General features: G+C 35.6%; 1 protein-coding gene across 3 annotated transcripts in view; it reads left to right on the forward strand.

Moving 5' to 3' along the window:
• Positions 1–21883, forward strand: part of HMCN1 (hemicentin 1) — a 467939-nt gene that overhangs the window by 112589 nt on the left and 333467 nt on the right. For all 3 annotated transcript variants that reach the window (XM_087858481.1, XM_045811326.2, XM_087858478.1), the window contains exons 3-4: positions 6293–6451; positions 8113–8235. In XM_087858481.1, the coding sequence (XP_087714607.1) occupies positions 6293–6451; positions 8113–8235 (282 nt within the window). The remainder of the gene's footprint in view (positions 1–6292; positions 6452–8112; positions 8236–21883) is intronic.

Here is a 21883-nt window from a genome sequence, read left to right on the forward strand (position 1 = left end):
TGTGTTTTTAGTGTTTCAGTCACAACCCCCTTGCCCCCAGTTTAAAAATCTATGCATGAGTTTGATACAAATCAACCTTAGGGATCTGATTTTGTGAGGTTTATTTATAAATATGGACATTTGATGATGATTCTTTTTAGTCCTCTTCTGCCAAAACTAGTTTAAGAATCAGATGATCAGTTAGTGATTTGAGAAAGACTATTAGCAAACCTGTGGGATAAGTTTCTAATATATATATCTCAATATATTTCTACAGTTGTGCAAAAACTTTATTTATAAACTTTGTGTGTGTGTGTATTTAAATAAAGTCAATAATTTATAGTTTTTTGGAGTAGATTTTCATTTGATTCCTGATCCTTAGTAAATTAAAGCAACTTGAATTTTGTTTTTAATAACTTCTGCCAGGAAGCAAAGTTCATGGAAGACTTTTAGAGCAAAGCAGCCATCTTACAAATAACAGTCTAGAATGAAGCCTACATAACTAAACCAAGTATCATTCTAAAGCAGAGATGTCCAACAAAACTATGATGTGAGCCACATATGTAATTTTTATTTTTATTTTTATTTTTTTTTAAAGATTTTATTTATTTATTCGACAGAGATAGAGACAGCCAGCGAGAGAGGGAACACAAGCAGGGGGAGTGGGAGAGGAAGAAGCAGGCTCATAGTGGAGGAGCCTGATGTGGGGCTCGATCCCATAACACAGGGATCACGCCCTGAGCCGAAGGCAGATGCTTAACCGCTGTACCACCCAGGCGCCCCACATATGTAATTTTTAAAAACAGTTTAAATTAATTTTAATATTTAATTCAGTTATATCCAAAGTATTAGCATATCAAAATGTCATCAGTGTGATAAATGAGTACTTCTATAGTTTTTCAATTTAAATTGTAATTCATTAAAGTAAAATAAAATATCTGGTTCCTTAGTTTCACTAGCCATATTTCGAATGCGTGATAACTGCTCGAGGCCTGTTAGTGGCCATTGTCTTAGACAGCTCATATCTAAAGTATTCCTTTTCTAGATAATTTTCGTGATTATTTATGATTTAAAATGATTAGAAATTCAAACTCAAGTATAACATAGGGAGCTTTTATAAGGATATAACATTATATGTTAACTTCTTTTGGAAAAAATTTTTTTTCTTTTCCAGAACATACATCTGCAGTGAGATAGACGAATAGTTTCACTAAGATATAAATTACTGGTTAACATTTATTTTTAATTTTCAGTTATCCACTAACCTAGCTAAGCAAAAAGTTAATCGTTTAGTGATACTGTACTATTTTGGAAAGAGAAGAGTTGTTCCTGAGAACAACTTCTAATCACTATGTAGTCAATATGATTATAATATAATCTGTGTCTGCAAATGTGAAATTCAGGGCAGCATAATCATTTTTATTGTAAAGAATACACTGATTTTCACAGCAGGAAAAAAGTTAAGCTACACAAATCACTCTTAAGGGATGTGTAAGTACACCCAGTACGGTTTCTGACATACATGGATCAAAAGATTTCCTTTTGACTTGACATTCCCCAATTCTGGCTGCTTTGAGACTTAATGTTAATTTCTCCATAAAAGTTAACGACTTTGTTTTGAGAGTATGATATAAAAGAGTTCAAGAAATAAAAGGAATGCCTTTTATTTGCAATTATATTTGTGAAATCCTCTGGAGTTATAGCTATGTCAGCTCATCGCACTCTTTCCTTTGGCTATTAACCAGTGTTAAGCTTACTATATATGAGGTTCATTGTTTCACAGAGGTGATGTTTTCAGGAGAATAAGGTGGTTCCAATATTTATAGAAAATGTTGTTGACCGGGTGCCTGGGTGGCTCAGTTGGTTAGGCGTCTGCCTTCCGCTCAGGTCATGATCCCAGGGTCCTGGGATCGAGTCCCACATCGGGCTCCTTGCTCAGTGGGGAGTCTGCTTCTCCCTCTGCCTCTCTCTCTCTCTGTCTCTCATGAATAAATAAATAAAATCTTAAAAAAAGAAAAGAAAATGTTGACCATATAGGTTTTATTAAAATGTGGTTTTAAATTTATCTATTCAAACTTATAGGGTGAAAAAGTACTTAATTAAGGCTTAGAGGTTCCATTTCAACACATGGGGTTTTTTGGGGGGGCTACCTTCAAGTTTTAGTATGAGTCTGAAGATATGGAGGGATCTCAATAGGATGAGTTCATTTGGAGTAACTTCCAAGGATTCTAATGGTCTCGAGAGTCTACTCCTAGGTAATGTTTTGAGATGAACTAAGGCATCCCTAGGTCCTCTTAGAGTAAATTTGAACACAAGTTAAGTGGCTGGAAAACTGTCTTTTACTAACTGGACAAGGCTTATCCTTCTTGTCATTCCTTGGGTATATCCCTGGAGATTTCTTAGCTGTTCTAATTTTTGGCCCATAGACAGAAGACTTCTCCCAGCCTCTTGATATTAGGTGACAATTAGCAAGAGATAATTAATCTCTCCTTAGAATTATTCTACCACAGAGCTAGCTATATTGTGTACTTGGCCATTCAACAAATGCTTGTGGAACGGGTAAATTTTATATTGTGATTCACATTCAGGTTCATGATGTCAAGCACAGTTGAGGAATGTTTTTGTTTAAGCTTCTGAAAATACAATAGGAATCTAGTTTTTTGAGCAGTCCGGAATATTCATTACAGATGTGCAAAGTTGGCTTCAAGTAAGAATTATTCCTATGCAATATATTAAAGTTCTTAATGTGCCCAGTAGCTATTTCCCACCTTCCTAGCACACAAATGCTTATTTAAGGACATTTTTAGCACGCGACAATCCCCCTAAATAACTATTATGCAGAGGAAAACATGCTATGTCATTGAAATGTAAAGCATATTAAAGTAAATCTGAAGAGTGAAGAAGTATATTTGACTGGAAGAAAAGAGAAAGTTTTAAAGAGGGAAGGCATATCATCTCAACTTTAGAAGGAAAAATAGTTCAATTTGTCAAATATTTACTCAGTGATTACTATGTGCCAGCAAATGTTATGAACTCAGGACTTAAGGATGTGGCAAAGCACAGTTACTGCCACCAATGAGCTTATAGAAAATGGGAGAATTTAGCCATATATATATATATGTATATGTATATATATATATATATATATATATATATATATATACACATATTTTTTTTTAAGATTTTATTTATTAATTTGAAAGAGAGAGAGAAAGAGTATGAGCAGTGGGAGGGGAAGAGGGAGAAGCAGACTCCCTGCAGAGCAGGGAGCCCAGTGTGGGCTCCATCCCAGGATCATGACCTGAGCTGAAGGCAGAGGCTTACCTGACTGAGACACCCAGGCAACCCTAGCCATGCATATATTGATGAGGAGTGTTGATGGTGGAAATGGAGCAGTAGAAAGATGAATGAAAGTACTAAAGGCATTACAGTGTAAAGAAAGGGGCATATTTAAAGAACAGGAAGTAGTCTTAGTTTAAAGGAAGCAATTTATGAAGAGGGAGCAGTAGGAGATAGGAAACTAGAAAAAGAATTTGATCCAACACAAGTAGTGGAAGAGTTTAAGTAGGAACATGATACAGACAGCTCTTTACTGAAGGAAAAATAAAGTTTGGTGTAGGCAGAGCGGAAGGTTAGATTGGAGGCTATACTTGTAACAAAATCAATGATAAGAAGAGTGAATTGCAGGAAGTAAGGAGGAAGGGAGGGGACTGATTCATGATGGAAGTAGAGGAATATGGTTTGACCACTGATTAGGTGAAGGAAGTGGGAGGTGTCAAGATGACTTAGATTTGAACCTGGATATTGAGGCAGGTAGTTTGATTAACAAAAATAGGAAGACATGGTTGGGGAATATATAATGAGTTCTGTTTTAGACCTATGGAATTGTGGAGACCCATAGAACATCTAGGAGATTTTTTTAAAAGATTTTATTAATTTATTAGAGAGAGATTGAGAGAGCATGAGTAGGGGGAAGGGGCAGAGGCAAAGGGAGAAGCAGACTCCCCATTGAGCAGGGAGCCTAATAACATGGGGCTCAATCCCAGGACCGTGGGATCATGACCTGAGTCAAAGGCAGATGCTTAACTGACTGAGCCACCCAGGCACCCTAGCAGTGGATGTTTAACAAGCAATTAAAAATTACATTTTTAAAATGTAATTTTTAATTGCCTGGGTGGCTCAGTCGGTTGAGCATCTGGCTCTTGGTTTTGGCTCAGGTCGTGATCTCATGGATTGTGGGCTGAAGCTCCAAATGGGGCTCTGCACCTGGCAGGGAGTCTTCTTGAAGATTCTCTCTCTCTGCCCCTTCCCCCACTCACTCTCTCTTTCTCTTTTTATCTCTCAAATAAATAAATCTATACAAAAATGTAAAATTGGAATTTGGGAGGTAAGTACAGTCTGAAGATACAAGTATACAAGTTTTTGAGAACCGTATTATCTGCTAAACTAAATGTCATGAACATACACATGAGTAATAATGGGTAGATGATAAGTTCTGCAAAATAGAAAGGACTATTAATGGAGTAAAATTTCTGGTAGTCTTCAGCTGACATCTTCTCAGAAGTGAAGATCAGGTTACTGCAGCGTTCAGTCCCCAACCATTAAGAAAGTGACATAATATTTCATGGGTGTCTCAATTTTAGAAGCATTTTATAATAATTGGGGCTGTGTTCCAACTCATTTAATAAATGGTACTCTCAGCCTGTAAGTTGTGAGAGAGATCCAAAGCAAGAAAAGATTCTCCAGTTTATCCAAACTGCAGTGTAAACGGTTCAAATGCCTGGCTCTTTTGACCCTGATTAGATCTATGGTGTTCAGAATATTGTATCACAATCTGAGACTGTTTGAAGTCTGGGAAAAGCCACAGTAGGAGAATCAAGTAGGAACTTCCAGAGTTTAAAGAAAAAACCTTATCCCTTTTGTCAAGTAATTATTTTCTGTTTGAGAAAGAGCTCTTACTTACTGAATTCTGGTGAAGTATAGAACTATAAGGCCCCCCTATAACCCCAAGCTCTCTTGCTTTTTATTTGATTGTCTTTTCTAGACCATGAGTTCCTTAAGGGCAAGATACTTTAGCTTCTTATTCATCTTTGTATGTCTAAATCCTAGCAGGGTGTAGCAGTTATTGATTGCTCAAACATGTTGGTTGAAAGTCCATTCCCTTCATCTATGCTAAGGAAATAATCAAACATTTATATATATGTATATGTATGTGTGTATACATATATAATTTATACTTATAAATTTTATATTATATATAAAATAGATTTGTGTTTGTATATTTATAATAGAGGGAAATTGGAAAGAGCATTAATCAACAGTAGAGAAATGGTTAACTAAATTATGGGACATAGGCAGAATATTTTTGCAATCATTAGAACCTATGATTTTGAAGAACATTGGTGGCAGGGAGCATAGGAAGAATGTAATCCTAAATTTAAAATATATAAAACTGTAAATACAGCATACTTACAGTTTTATTTGTAAATCCATATAATTTTGAATGAAATAAATGTGAGAAGAATTCTTCCTAGAATGCGGACTATTATTGTCTAGGAAAATACATTGGGCCTATTCAAGTAGGAAATAAAACACAGAGATCATGTGTTAGTAGGAAGAATGAAGCAGAATGAAAAGAGTGACAAAGAGTATGTATTTTATATAAGGTGGTCATGGGAGGCTTCTCTGATAGGTAACATTTGAGCAAAAACTTGAGGTATGGGAGATATAACAGTATGTTTGTTTGCCAGTGGGAATGATTCAGTAAAGAGGAATGTTTGGCAGTGGAGTAGAGAGGGAACAGCCACAGGAGCTGTGTTTTTGATTAGGCATAGTCAGTCTTGACTATGCCCAAATGATTCTTCACTGTACAGACAGAGCATGTGGCTAGGTTAATAGATATCGTGGTGGGAGTTCATGGAAGTTCTCTTCTGTTTGTCTCACTACAATAAAAACAAGGTCATCAAATAAGAGATAAGAAAAGAGGGAATAGTCATTAATAGTCATGTAGGGAATGGGAGAGTGAATTAACATCTAATTAGGTGAAAAGTATTTAACAAATTTCTATTCCTTTGTGTATTTGGGGTGAATTTATAATTTATCCAAAAATATACGTTTTTCTATCTCCACATCATTTTATATCTTTTCTATTTCCTGGTAAGCAAAGTGATTAATCCAGTAGCAAACTGATGGAAAGTAAATGTGAAGAGAACTTGTTTAGTTCTAGAACTTCTAAAGCAACTTGTTGTAACTAAAATTTTCCTTTCTTTTTTGTTGATGAAATAATTGCATTTTTTTCTCTGCTTCTCAACAGGGTGGTGGTGATTGTCCAGAAATGAGTATTGGAGCTATAAAAATTGCCTTGGAAATTTCTCTTCCCGGCTCTTTCATCTATGTTTTCACCGATGCACGGTCTAAGGATTATCGGCTCACTCATGAGGTGCTCCAGCTTATCCAACAGAAACAGTCACAAGTAAGTAGGAATTAGCCCCCAAATTTTCTATCTGAATACAGCTGGAAGGAATTCAGGCATACAATGGAGATACTGTGGGTGCAGTTCTGACCACCACGATAAAGCAGATATCACAATAAAGCCAAATGAATTTTTTGTGTACATATAAGTTATGTTTACACTATATTGTACTCTCTTAAGTGTGAAGTATTATCATGTCTTAAAAACCAATATATATACCTTAAATAAAAAATACTTTTTTAAAAATTTTTTTATTTTTTTTAAAGATTTTTATTTATTTATTCGACAGAGATAGAGACAGCCAGCGAGAGAAGGAGCACAAGCAGGGGGAGTGGGAGAGGAAGAAGCAGGCTCATAGCGGAGGAGCCTGATGTGGGGCTCGATCCCATAACGCCGGGATCATGCCCTGAGCCAAAGGCAGACGCTTAACCGCTGTGCCACCCAGGCGCCCCAAATAAAAAATGCTTTATTGCTAAACAATGCTAACCATCATCCGAGCTTTCAGCAAATCATTTTCACTGATCACAAATCACCATAGCAAATATACAAATAATGAAAAAGTTTGAAATATTGCAAAAATTACTAGAATGTGACACTGAGACATGAAATGAGCAAATGCTATTGGAAAATGGTGCTGATAGATTTGCTTGATGCAGGATTGCCACAAACCTCTAATTTGTGAAAAACACAGTATCTGTGAAGCACAATAAAGCAAAGTGCAATAAAAGAAGGTATGCCTATGTGGCACGTGAGAGGTTGCCTCTCTTTGTACTTTGTATGGCAAATGTCAGTAATTACAACTATTGATCTGTATATATATACTCCAATATGTATGTGTCATTTAATTTAAACATATTAGATCGATATGTAATATTTGTACATATTAATACCTTGTTTTTTAATACAGAGAAGATATGATTGGGGATTAATGAAAGTTCTTCTTACCATCTTATCTTTTTAACTAACAAAAACATAGACCTATGTCTCAAATATCACCTCCTATGTGGAATCTTGCCTGAGTAAGAATTACTTATTGTATCAGTTAACTATTGCTGTATAACAAACAGTTCTACCTCTCAATGGCTTAAAACAATAAGCATTTATTTCTCACATATTTGCAGGGCTCTGTTGATCCAGGTGAGGCCTGCTCACTTGTGTGTCTGGGGAGAGTTTGGGTTTGACTTATCTAGGCTGATCTCTAGGGTGACTTGGCTCTGCCTCATAGGTTTCTCACCCTTTTTTGAGACCAGTAGGCTAGTTTAGACATGTTCTTTTCATGGCCAAGGCAGAAGCACTAGAGATCAAGTGGAAATGCACAAGGCCTCTTGAATGTAAGCTCAGAACTGATAGAATGTCCCTTTTGCCTTGGGCTGCTGGCCAAAGCTAATCACAAGTCCAAGGTTTAATTTGAAGGTGACAGATTAAGCTCCACCTCTTAAATAAGAAGGACTTCAAAAACTTTTGCGAAGTGCATGGATATAGGGAGAAAAAGAAATATATGTATAATATGTGTGTGGTATTACATACATTTACATATGTATATATGTAATGTATATATTCCACTTTACTAGTAGCATATTGACACATAATAGGTACTCAGTAAATACATATTGATTTCTGAAAACACTTTAAATTGTCTTCTTTTTTTAAAAAAATCTTAGGTGGTATTTGTGCTCACTGGAGATTGTGACGACAGGGGCCATATTGGATATAAAGTCTATGAAGAAATTGCCTCTACAAGTTCTGGTCAAGTGTTCCATCTGGACAAAAAACAAGTTAATGAGGTCAGTTTAATAAAGTGGGTCTACTTTATTACTAACTACCTTACCAAGGTATTAGTTAGACCAACCTAGTTGTGACAAATTTGATTTCAAAAACAGTTTGCAGAGAGGTTTTTTTTTTTTTTTCTTTTTTCTTTTTTTTCTAGTCCACAGGTCAATAAGGGCATGAAACCAATGTGGGGAAGCATAGATTTATATAGTATTAGTTTCTAGATTATATTATTCTATACTGACATGTTATTGAGATTTAAGCATAAATGTACTTAAAATTCATTCAGTGGGAATTGGAAATTTTTATAGTTTTTGTTGTTTATGAAAGTTCATTTGTGTTTCTGATGCACAACTTTTGGATAACTGGTAACATAAGGTGTGACTGTTCACTGAAGTAGACTATGAAAACGTTATTGAGCAAAATTCTAATGACGTTTGATATCCAAGATTAAAAGTAAAAAATTTTAAGTAAGTAACTATATAGTTAACTAAAAACTTTTATGGTAATAAAATCAATAACATATACTAAGAAAATCTTGATATTTTCTAAAATAGTGTTTGGGACACATCTCTCACAATTCTTTCTCCTTTTTGGTACTTTCTTGGGGCCTCACTGTGATAATAACATTTAATTAATTAATTAATCAATCAACCTGGCTTCTACTTAAGTTTCTACGAATGTCCCAATACAAAGATAAGGTCTTCTGTGGGCATAAATTCACATTTGATTGATGTAGTTACTGTATCTGTACAAGTTCTATTAATTTCATGACAGATTCCTTTGTGTCTTGACTAAAATGGTTCAGTAAGTCTTCTTCTACTTAAGAGTTCTGTTACATCATGGTGGAACTCATAGGATGTTGCAAATTTCTAGAATATCCAGCAAAAATATTTTTATTAACCTATGATATACAAACTTGGGAGGTCACTTTAGTGTAAAAATGTTTTTGTTGGAAGAAATAGCCGTAAGAGGGTTATGGCTTGAGTTCATATTGTGTCCATTATAGAGATTCAGAAATGCCTGGGCAGGGTCTGACAACTATAGAGGGAATCATTTAGAGGTTATTTTCATAAAAATTTGCATGAGAATTTGGGAACCTGGGATGAAAAGAGTTGGGGAAGAGTACAAAACTTTCTCAGGAACTGGATTTCTTGTCCCATCCCATAGGGCTGTGTTTGACCCTAATGAAGGAAAGGCTTTCCTCCTATAGTTGTTTTTAACCTGGAATTGTGTAAGACTGTGGGGTACAGTCAATATCATCCACACAAAGTAGGGCATAAGTGAGGAAAAGCACCATTTTCTCTTGCTTCAGTGAGAACACCACCTGCTTAAGGTGTTGTGAGGTTCTGGATTAAAAGTGACAGTCGTGTTGGGTGCAGAGAGATGGGGCAGAAGATGCTGTACCCTGTGAACATGGTGGTTCCTGGCAGAAAGTACTAGAGAAGAGAAGAGGTGAGAAGAGACATGGCCTGCACGTAGGGCATTTGAAAGAACAGTTGTTCAAACCTGTAAGCAGTCAGGCACAACTTGGAGCTTCCCAAAACAAATTGGATGAACTTTTAGGGAGAACCATAGGACTTTATAGGGAGTTGGGCTCTAAAGCTAGAAAATAATGTGGTGAATCTCATAAATGTAACCCCATTTATATCCACATACCCAGGGAAAATTGACTTAGACAAAATTGAAAATATTATTGTTGTCTTAAATGGAGAAAATTAGCTCTACGGAGGTACACACTTTAGTTTTTGAATAAAGGGTATGATGTACAATTTTTGTAGTCCTAATAATTTTTTAAAAAGATTTTATTTATTTTAGAGAGAGAAAGTATGAGGGGTATGGGGGGCAGAGAGAGTGTCAAGCAGACTCCGTACGGAGCCCCATACAGGGCTGGGTCTCACAACCCTGAGATCGTGACCTGACCTGAAACCAAGAGTTGGAAGTTTAACTGGCTGTGCCACCCTGGTGCCCCCATAGTCCTAATAATTTTTAACAATTCTGATAATTATCAAATAATTTACAAGAACAATTTACAAAAATTCAAACAAATTTAACCCACTGATGTTTTAACCTTGAAATTTTGCTTAAGCAGAATAGGACTAGAGAGAAGCATTCCTAAAATTATCCATTTTTATAAATTGGAGTTCGGTGCCAACAGGAATGAACTGTAATTTAGCTGTCAATCATGGCAATTTCAACCCCTTCACCAGATGGTTCGAGAAAGGTCATCTCATCTACTTTGAACCACTGAGACTTAAGAGGAATTTAGCTAGGGACATCTTGGAAGAGTTCTCTTCTAGGTAGTATGTTGTATTGATGTGAATCCCAGACCTGATGCAGCCATCTTCATACAGTTCTGAGGATTAAACAAATATAAGGGAGATTTGGATTAAGTCAACACTCAAATCCCATCCTACTGCTAAGCCTCCAGAATTAAGGAAATGATGTTTTTGCTTACGCCAATTAGAGTTGAGTATTTAGTTACCTAAAGATATATGCATCCTATCTGATAAGAATTCTTTTGTGACATGGTTTCTGTTAGCTCCAGTTTCCTGATTTGTAAAATGGGGATAATAGAATTATCCATTTTGGAAAGTCGTTAGATTAAATGAGATAATGCATGTAAAATGTTTCAAACAAGGTCTGGGACAGGGTAAGTGCCCAATAAATGTTCACTAGTATTTTTTATAATCCTCGTAATGTTGTTATTTTGCTCTCAAAGTGGAGAAATTGTGCCACTATGTTTGTTAGAAACCAGATGGCTAGCTGTTGCTAGGAAATAAATTTACTCAAATGGGAAAAGGATGGAGAGGTGGTTTTCTTGGTTCCTGTGTGAGAAAAGATACTGTTAAGGGGTTACTCTAAACTGTATAAGCCATGTTTCCCTTAAAAAAAGCCATGATGGTGGAAGATTTTATTAACAAAAACCAGAATGACGATGTTAAAATTGGATTTGCAAAATTTTTAGCATATAGTTTAGCCATTTTTCTTTCCTCATTGCTCAGAATTTTCCTATTACATAAACATTATAAACTCTAGGGAAAGTAGATGCTATAGTGAGGGCTACACACTTAACCGATATGAGAACTGCAGGGAAGCCACACATGGGTTCAGTCCTCGCATTTAACTCAAGAGTGATTTTTCGTCTGTTTCTAAAGGTAATTGTGGATTTTATGTCTTATCCCTTAACCTAGTTCATCAGCTTCCCAGTGGGGTATATTTTGTATCAACTTCCTCTTGAGATAACTTCAGGTTTCCTCTTTCTTCATGTTTTTTTAAAAAAATAATAATAAGTAGAGTATCTTTCATCTTTATTTAACATAAAAGAAACCAAAGTGAAAAAATTATTTGGCTGGGCATCATTGGTCTATAAATCATCGGATGGTATTAACATTCTGGAAACACAAGTTAAGACACATCTCAAGGATGTACTCACCTTTGAAGTTGGAAAAGTAACTGAAAGCCTTACTCCTCCATTTCTTTGTAAACTGAGTTATTGTCAGTGGATCTAGTCAATGCTTCCTTAAGTATAAGAAAAGTCCAACTTTGAAATCACAAAGTTACCCACAGATGTTATATTTTTGCATCAAAGAAGTTAATACAAAAGATCCATAGTTAATTGGATAATTTACTTGTTCTGAGTTTCCCCATTCTTTCTCCCTACCTCTCGCAACTCATGTCTTCAAACATTCCCCTTCCATCTCCCCTTTCTACTGGACATCCTAGCCGTATGGATTGGTGTTATTCCCCACTTGTAAGTAATGCTGCATAGTGGGCTGTATTATATCAGAAGGAAGTTTTATAAAATAAAGGAATAATTGTCAAATAATTTCTGTTTTTTAAAGGAGGTAAATGATGATATTTAGAAGTCTCTCAAATCTTAATGACCTTCTTATTATTAACTTTCAAGGCTTTGGTGTAGGATGTTTTAATGCCAGTGTTCCTTGTGAGCACTTAGTGCTTTCTTTGGAAGGGTCCCTGTGTTGCTCTGTTTGGCACAGGTATATTCTATTCTGCCTTCATTCTGTATTAAACGTGGAAGGCTCCCACAATTCTTTCCTTCTCAGCGATCACCCTGTGATTAAGACAATAATAATAGTATCAACTTAGAATGATCGAGTGCTTGATATGGCCATTCAATGAGACTTTAATTTTATTTCATTTACTCCTTACCATAGCCTGTAGGGAAGACAGCATGATCATAAATCCCACTTCACAGATGAGGAAGCTGAAGCATAGGGAGGCATCTTGCTCGAGGTTAAATTGCTGCTGAGTGTTTGAACTTAGGGAACATATTCAGTCTTTGTCCTGAGATAGTACTCTTAGTCACCCTAAGTCCCTGCCTGTGATTTCCACTTTTGTTTTCATCAGAGGATGCATTTTTTTAAAATTTAAGTAAAATTAGCATACAATGTTATATTAGTTTCAGGTGTACAGCATAGTGATTTGCCAGTTCTATGCATTATTCAGTGCTCACCACGATAAGTGTAGTTATCATCTATAACCATACAATATTATTGCAATATCATTGACCATATTCTCTATGCTATACATTTCATCTCTGTGACTTATTTATTTTATACCTGGAAGTTTGAACCTCTTAATTACCTTTATCTATTTTACCCATTCCCCTACCTACCTCCCATCTGGCAACTACCAGTTTGTTCTCTGGGTTTAAGGTCTGGTTTTATTTGTTTGTTAATTTTTTTTTCTAGATTGTACATATAAGTGAAATCATATGGTATTTGTTTTTCTCTGTCTGACTTATTTCACCTAGCATTACACCATCAAGGCCCATCCATGTTGTTGGAAATGACAAGATCTCATTCTTTTTTTATGGCTGAGAAAAAAAAATATTCATATATATAATATATGTATACATATATAATGTATATTATATATAAAATATGTATATATAATATATGTAATATATGTATATTATATAATATGTATATATAATATAGATGTATATATGTGTATGTATTTATCATATATAATATGTATATGATAAACACTTCTGTTCTTTCTTTATCTTGGCTATTGTAAATAATGCTGCAATAAACGTAGAGGTACATATATTTTTTTGAGTTAGTGTCTTTATTTTCTTTGGGTCCAGTAGTAGGATTACTAGATCATATGGTATTTCTATTTTTAATTTTTTGAGGACCCTCCATACTCTTCTCTGCAGTGGCTGCACCAATTTACATTCCCACCAATGGTGCATGAGGGTTCTTTATTCTCCACATCCTTGCCAACACTTGTTACTTCTTGTCTTTTGGGTACTAGCCATTCTGACTGGTGTGAAGTGATAACTCACTGTGGTTTTGATTTGCATTCATTTCCCTGATGATTAGTGATGTTGAGACTTTTTTCTGTACCTGTTGGTCATCTGTGTATCTTCTTTGGAAAATTTTATTTTCTGGTCCTCTGCCCATTCTTTAATTAGATTATTTGTTATTTTAGTGTTAAGTCATATAAGTTCTTTATATATTTTGGATATTAGCCCCTTAAGAGGTTGTAATTTTATCAGGAAAGTTAGAAATTTCAGCCTCCTTCATTTGTTCAATGAATGTTTGTAGTGTTTGATGCTAGCCACCACTCTAACCAGTGGGGACAGCAAAGGCCAACAAGATGCTATCCCTGTCTTCATGGAGCCTAGAGGTAGGAGAGGGGATATAATGACAGTATAAGTTGATAATAGCTGATGAAGGCAACCCCAGCAACTCAAGCAGCCAGAGACCACTCACGGAGGATCATGGGGCTCATTGGAGACCAGAGTACATCCTCTGTTCCTTAGGACATAACTGCTGCCATAGCTGGTGAGAGGAGACAGGGGGGCGTCTACTGCCAGACTCCGAGTCTGAAGGCAGTTCTACCACTCACTAGGTTCATGGGTAAGTTATTTACCTCCTCTGCGATTCCGTTTCTTCATTGATAAGACAGGATAAATAATAGCACAAACCACAGAAGACTAAGCAATTTGGGAAGTTTCAGTATTACTACCAGCACATAATAAGACTTTGAAAAAATATTACGTGTTTGTTTTTTTAATGTATATTTTTTCAAGTAACAAACCTGCAAACCCCATTTCCCCCTGTCCTATCTCTTAACAATAGATTTGGGCATCTGATGTAAATTTACTATTTTCAGGGTGCCTGGGTGGCACCTCAGTTAGGCCTCTGATTCTTGTTTTTGCTAAAGTCTTGATTTCAGGGTCGTGAGATTGAGCCCTGTGTTGGGCTCCACACTTTGTGTGGAGCCTGTTTGGGATTCTCTCTCTCCCTCTCCCTCTGCCCCTCTTCTCTTTCTCACTCTCTAAAATAAATACATAAATCTTAAAAAAAAAATTTACTACCCTCTACTTTATCAGGGGCTGAAAAGGCACTGAAATACCTTTTTCTTTCTTTGAATAAGTGGCAGAGAGGTAAAAGTCCAGGACATTAGGAACCTCGGGTCCAAACCCTCCTCCCTCCTGGGGAAAACTGTCCCAACAGCTGCTTAAGTCTGCATGCTCTGGGATCTTATTATCAATTTTCTTAAAACATCAAGGGGAGAGGGGAGGTCTTCCCAGAATTTTTACTCTAGGAATGATACAAGAATGATCCCGTCTGTTGCAGAGGCAGGGTGTCAGCAGTTATCTGGACAGAAATTGGATAGCTCACTCAACAGGGGCAAGAGAGATTTTAATGAAGAACAGTTTAGCAAGATGTGGGCAGGGCTAAGGGCAGCTAACAGAGTATGCTGAACCACCAAGAGTCCAACAACAATGAAGAGGAAGCTTGGGCCAGCACCCAGGGAGACCAAAGGTGATGGCATGTGATAGGCAAATAGCATGAGAGGTGATGGCATGTGATAGGCAAATAGCAGCCCTGGAGGGATGGAGCCAGAGGAACAAATATCCAGCCCTACTTTCTTCATCCTTTTCAATTCCTGTTGGTTTTTCACTTCCCAGTATCTTTTCATTTTCCTCTATCTAACTGGAAGCTGGGAGACCAAGGAGACCTACTGAAATAGTTTATAAAGGTCAGTGTCCCAGGGCACAGAGCCTAATGGACAAGGGTAGAGAATGGATCTGGAGGGGCAAAATGAAAATATCCAGCTCAGGCAGTATTGTGTGGTATTTAAGGCTCTAGGCTCTAGGAATATGGCTCATATCCTACCCATGCGACCTCAGACAAGTTACCTGGTTTTTCTGTCTCTGTTTCCTCAGCCATGAAATAGAAAGAGTTATAGTATGTACCTCATACTATAGAGTGTGATATGTGTTTATTGATATGTGTTTAGAACATATCAATAAATATTAACTGCTAATATTTTCATTTACTGATACATGTTAGTCAAAATATTCCATCAGCCTCCTTTAGAATTTTCCCTAAAATAAAGAAATATATATTTAGTGTCCGTCTGTGACAAGATGGCCAAAAATAATGGGAAATTCTGGGGCTTTAGCATAGGGAGACCAGGGTTTGAATGACCTCTCTGTCTTTAGCTTTATGTAGCTTTGTATAACTTCTCTGAGACTGTTTCTTTATGTGAAAATAGACATATTAATTACTTCACAGGACTGTCATGAAGTTTAAATAAAACAAGGGATACCTGTAGCATGCTGAATGGAGACCCAGGAGAATGGAAATCACCCAGCCTGGGAGTTCTTAGGAAAGGAATGGCTCCTTTGCCAAAGAGGGCAGCTGTAGTTTTCCTTTGATTGTAGGTCCTGGGGGTACCCTTACCCTGCAGAGTACTCAGAAGGACAGAGGTATTTTGGTGAGCCCCAACTTTACAAATAAATATCTGAAGTAGAATGGACTCAGGACTACTGTAGACTTTTGTACGATTCTCAAACTTTTACAATTTCTTTATATTTGTCATTTTTCTTATTTTCACATCACAATAAAATGTTAAAAGGTAAAGGTTTTAACTGCTTATTTTGTGAATATAACAACAGCAATACTAATCTTAATTATATAGATTACCCTTACAGAATGCTTATTATGTTCCAGGTGCTATGCTGAGTGCATGTCTCTAAGCCTCACAGTCCTATGGGCAAGAGATAATTTTTTAAATGTTAAGTATGTATTTTTTTTAAAAGATTTTAGTTATTTATTTGAGAGAGAGAGAGAGAGTGAGAGAGAGAGAGATCACGAGCAGGAGGGAGGGGTAGAGGGACAAGCAGACTCCCTGCTGAGCAGGGAGCCTGATGTGGGACTCGATCCCAGGATTCTGGGATCATGACCTGAGCCGAAGGCAGATGCTTAACCGACTCAGCCACCCGGGTGCCTGTATTTTTTGGTTTAACTAAACAAATGGAAACATAAAGTACACATGGCTTCATTTAACCATATTAGTGACCAATAAAGCACTACTGCTAGTACTATAATACGCACTCCATGCAAAGCCCCAAAGAGAACAAATTCCATTCCCTTGCCAGTCATCCTGGAGTAAGATTGTGTAATTGTGGCTACAGAGAGGAGACAAAGGCAGACAGTGTCCCTGGGTGCCCCTGCAGGGAAAGAGAAGGAAGGTGATTTGGGTCTGAGAAGCATCCTAGAGCTGAGAAATAGTCAAGTCCTGGAAGTTCTTCTGGAAGAAAACAGAACACACAATCCTCTCTTCTATCTGTAACAGTTATTAAGACTCTAAGATAAAGAAAACACCTTTATTTTTTTCCCCTAAGGAATTTTCACTGAGAAGTAGGAGTTGAACTCACTAGATACTTCAGTAGAAGTAGGCAAAGCCCAGGAAAATGAAGTGACAGTTTATTTAAGTTTTGTTGAGGCATAATTGGCATATAATACACTGAACATGTTTAAAAGCATACCCATTTGATAAGTTATGACATCTGTAATCATCACCATAGTCAAGGTAAGGAACAGATCTGTCACCCTCAAAAGTTTCTTGTATCTCTTGTCACTCCTTCCTGCCCTATCTGCACCACCCATCCCTAGGCAACCACTGATCTTTTTATCACTATAGATTAGTTTGCATTTTAAAAAATATTATATAAATGAAATTATGTGGTATGTACCCCTTTTGGTCTGGCTTACTGCACTCATAGAATTATTTTAAGGTCTGTATATTTTATTTTGTTTTTTATTTATTTTTAAGAATTTTATTTATTTGAGAGAGAAAGAGTGTGCACATGAGTTGGGGGAGGGGCATAGGAAGAGAGACAAGCAGACTCCCTGCTGAGTGGGGAGCCCAACATGGCTTGATCCCAGGACCCCAGGATCATGACTTGAGCTGAAGTCAGATGCCCAACTGACTGAGCCACCCAGGCGCCCAAGATTTATCTGTATTTTAGTGTTTACAAATTCATTCTTGTTATTGCTGGGTAGTATTCTACTGTATGGGTATACCAAAGTTTGTTTATTCATTCACCTGGTACTGGACATTTATATTGTTTCTAGCATTTGGCTATTACAAATAAAGTTGCTGTAAATGTTCATGTACAAGTCTTTGCACGGACATATGCTTTCATTTCTTTTGTATAAATATCAAAGGGGAATGACTGGATCAGATGATAGTACGTGAAGTAACAGTCTTACACCCAATCCATAAAAAATTCTAACATCTTGGCAACAAAGAGCCTCATAGATGGGAGATTACTGGATATATTTCTCTTGCTAGTTTTATACTCATTTTCACTGGTTAATACTGATATTAAAAAGATTATAAACTTTGCTGGAGTGTGAATTCAGCAAAGCCCTTTTCTGCTGCTTTGGCCAAAGACCTCTTGTGACTAGAATTCAGACCAAGAGCTTTGTGTATACAAACTCAATGATGGGATTCTGAAGCCCAGAGTTTTGAACAATTAATACTCTGGAATGAAGTATCTGCCATTTTGTTTCTCCGTCTTCTGAGTTTCACTCCAGACATTATTTCAAAAACATAACCTTACCGCAGAAATAAGTAGAAATGGGTGTTTCGTCTCAAATTTGAAAAATGTATCAAAGACAAATATTCTAGAAAGCTACAGGAAATGTTTGAAAACAATGAATAAATGTTGTCATGTATTTATTCTTTGAATTCAACTTAATTAAATGTCTAAAATGAAGTGGAGAACTCAGAGCTCGAACTTTAAAAAATATGAAGTCTTTACATCCACAAACACATGAAAAAAGGATTATTTATCTTAGTTCCAGTAGAAAGCTTTCTTTCTTTATTATGCCAAGATTGACATGTTCCTCTCATGAATGTGTGCTGGCAGCTCTAGTACTCCACTCACATAGTTACTATATCACTCACACCTGGGAGTCAGTAATTAGATCACCGAAATGGTGAAATGGAACCGTGTGTACTTTTTGTTTAGAATAAATAAAATGTAACATACTTAATTTGTTGTTTTAAAAATTATTTATCACTCATAGACCTCTGAGCATTGAACAATATTTTAAAATGTCATGTACAGTGTAGATACTATGTAATATTCTTTGCAAGTGAAGGGGAAAAAAGATCACTCTTCTTAATAGTGTCTTATCTAGGCAAAAGTTACCAAGAGTCAAGCAGAGCCCTCCTGTCCTGGAAACAGTGGGGAATGCATTGTTTAAAAGGATAAGCCTGTAAAGAATGAGAATGGCCATCTTCCATTTTATGGTTTCATGTACTGTCTTCCGGAACTATCTGAAGGACTAATTACGAACTGTGGCAGTGTATTCTATGAGGGCAGTGGGAGTAATATCTACAAAACGAAACTCATTGTCTATGTAGGTTTCAGTGTGAGAGTGTTGTCCCATGGTCCTTCACAAGACAATCGTGATATTTGATCCCTGGTATTACTTGTCTATAAAATTTAGGAAACAGAATGGATATCACTTATTAAACCTTCATCATAAAATACCAAAAAGGAGAAAAAGGCTTATATAAATGCCTGAAAGAATATTTCTGAAAAGTAAAGAAAGAAATGTTGTGTAAGGGCAAATGGTAGCCATTAGGTTTCATGCTTTCAATATAACCAGAACAATAGAAAAAGAAATAAACCTGTTTTCTTAGCTGACTCTATTTTGATTAGAAGCTGAAACAAAATATTGATTTTGACTATGAGATGTCAGCTTTAACAGAGTCAGTCAATTACAAACGTCTTAACTATAAAAACATTATAGTGTCAATCTCAAAGTCTTTGAAAAATTCATTCAAATCCACACTGGCTTGAAATAAGTGATCTATTTGAGCCATTTCGAGGGCTTAGTCTTTATTTTTTCTGGAGTTATGGTAGAAATTAAAGATTTGAATTGAGAGGAAAATGTCCCACGTGTTTGATATTTAAAGCTGAAACAACTTGAGAGTCACTGAAGTCACTCTCTTTTAAGAGTTCACCTGTTGGGATCTGCAAAGGAACACAAAGGAACGAAGAACATCTGCAGTGTTGAAGCAAATAAAATTCTATTGAATTTTCATTTTCACAGAGCCTCAACAATTTGGATATTTCCTTTCATATTTTATCAATTTAAATTTCAAAGGTTTCTTTCAAAACTTTTTGCTTAGAGAAGGCATGTATCTATGGTGAAATAATAAGCATGCTTTCCCCCCTCTCTCTCTTTTTCTACACACACACACACACACACACACACACACACACCTTAGAGTATATCTGATCTTCTAGGAATTCAGAAAGAACAAGAGAACTAACATCTTTAAAAGGTTATACACCTGTTATTTCAAACAATATTGTATTTTGTAAAGATTTTAAATCATTAAGAAAGCAATTATATTTCAGTATCTAATCTAGAAATTACTAAAGACATATAGAACAACAATTTTTGGTGTGTAAAAATCAAGTGATATCATGTGTCCAAAGCATTTTGAAAGGGACCTAATTTTGAATCTTGGAAAGAAGAATTTTAGAATCATAGTTTTTTCTTTCCCCAAAGATTCCTGAATATCTAGGCTAATTGGTTTAGGTGAGCAAGAGATTTGTGTGCCCAGAAGACCAAAGGTAGTCTTTTGTCTATCACAGAAGAGGGAAATATAAAAAAGTCTGACTACATCTTTTCTCCAGATCAAGAGGTCCCTACTGCTAGTATTTTCCTTTAATTATGATAATTAAATAATCTGGTTCAAGATTAATTGGCTGTTATTAATTTCTAGACATAGAAGGCTTAATATAATTTTTAAATTTTCTTTTCTCAATTGTCTGCCCAGGAATTCTACTATATGATTCCTATTCTTCTGAAAGAATAAGTCATAATTTTTGTACTAAACACAGTAGATTAATATTATTTTAATGTTGCAAGAATATATTTGGTTAATACCTTTGACAGAAATACTTATGTCAATTAAAAGTGGCTTAATACCTTTGGAGAACACACATGAATTTATTTTTTCGAAAGCACCTTAAGGGATTTCATATGCAAAGAATGAAGAAAACTCAAGACCTTATTTTCAGTATTTCTGTATAATAGCAATCAGCAGACAACTTTGAAAACAGTAGGCATATCTAATGAAGTGGTAAGCAGTATCCATGAAGATATTAGGTTGTAAATGCCAAATACATGTCAGGGTTTATCCTTATTTGTACTTGGTTCAATATGAATAAAAACATTCATCAGGGACAGCCTAACTTTTGCTTTTTATTCTGCAGTAGCAAAGAGGAGATGGAAGAGTTAAGAGTCAAAATAAGGGAAGTTTTATTTAAGAAATTTATGACCTAGGGTGAATACATGGAAATAAGAGTCCATGCTTCATGTATTTTCCAGGTTTCCTTATGCATTCCTAGAACGAGCCAACTGTAATAGGGTGATAAATGCAAAATCTTTTGAGAGATGGTATGAGCTACTTTTGAGAGCTCCCTTGTAACATTTTGGTCGTGATTTGGCTTTGTGACAAAAATTACAAATGGCTTTTCTCTTTCTTGCTAAAGGCCTCAGGGAAAAAAAAGTGCCTTGAGGTCATTTACTATAAAATTTAAACAGCTTCGGTGTAAGTGAATGAATAAAATGGAAAAAAAGTCTTTCAAAATTCTTAATTATAGTTTTAAAAAGGCATAAATAATGTCTTTAAAAACATCATTGTTGGGTTATTTTATCACCTTTTAAAATTACAAACTTAGAAAAAAAGACACAGTAGGGTTAAATTATTTAAAATTTGGAAATTAGTTTCTGTGAATAGGAAGAAAGTTCAGGAATTAGTAAACCTGTTTACAAAAAGGTGGCCATTGTTCATTCAAATAATATTTATTAAATTAATAAATTAACTCAATAATATAATAAAATTTAAATAATTAACAAAAGCAAATACAATTATTATTGCAAATGATGTTTATTAAAATTATGTATCTGACAAAATATTTATTTACATATTTATGCATATTTCTAGAAAAAAATGAAAGGTCATACCCAAATATGTTGATGGCAATCACTGGATAATATAATTTTATGTAATTTTAATATTTTTTTCTTTTATGTGCTTTATTTTTAAAATAATCAGTATGTATTATTTTTAAAATAAAGGAAAAGAATGAAGGCATTTTCACTAAGAAAAGAAAATTTCATTTGTTTTGTTTCTTAAATTCCACATATGAGTGAAATCATATGGTATTTTTCTTTCTCTGACTGACTTATTTTGCTTAGCATTATTCTCTCTAGTTCCATCCATGTCATTCCAAATGGCAAGATTTCATTGTTTTTTATGGCTGAGTGATATTCCATTGTATATATGTATCACGTC

This window comes from Ursus americanus, chromosome 2 (genome assembly GCF_024610735.1).
Source record: "Ursus americanus isolate L20-20 chromosome 2, mUrsAme1.1.p, whole genome shotgun sequence".
Lineage (NCBI taxonomy): Eukaryota > Metazoa > Chordata > Mammalia > Carnivora > Ursidae > Ursus > Ursus americanus.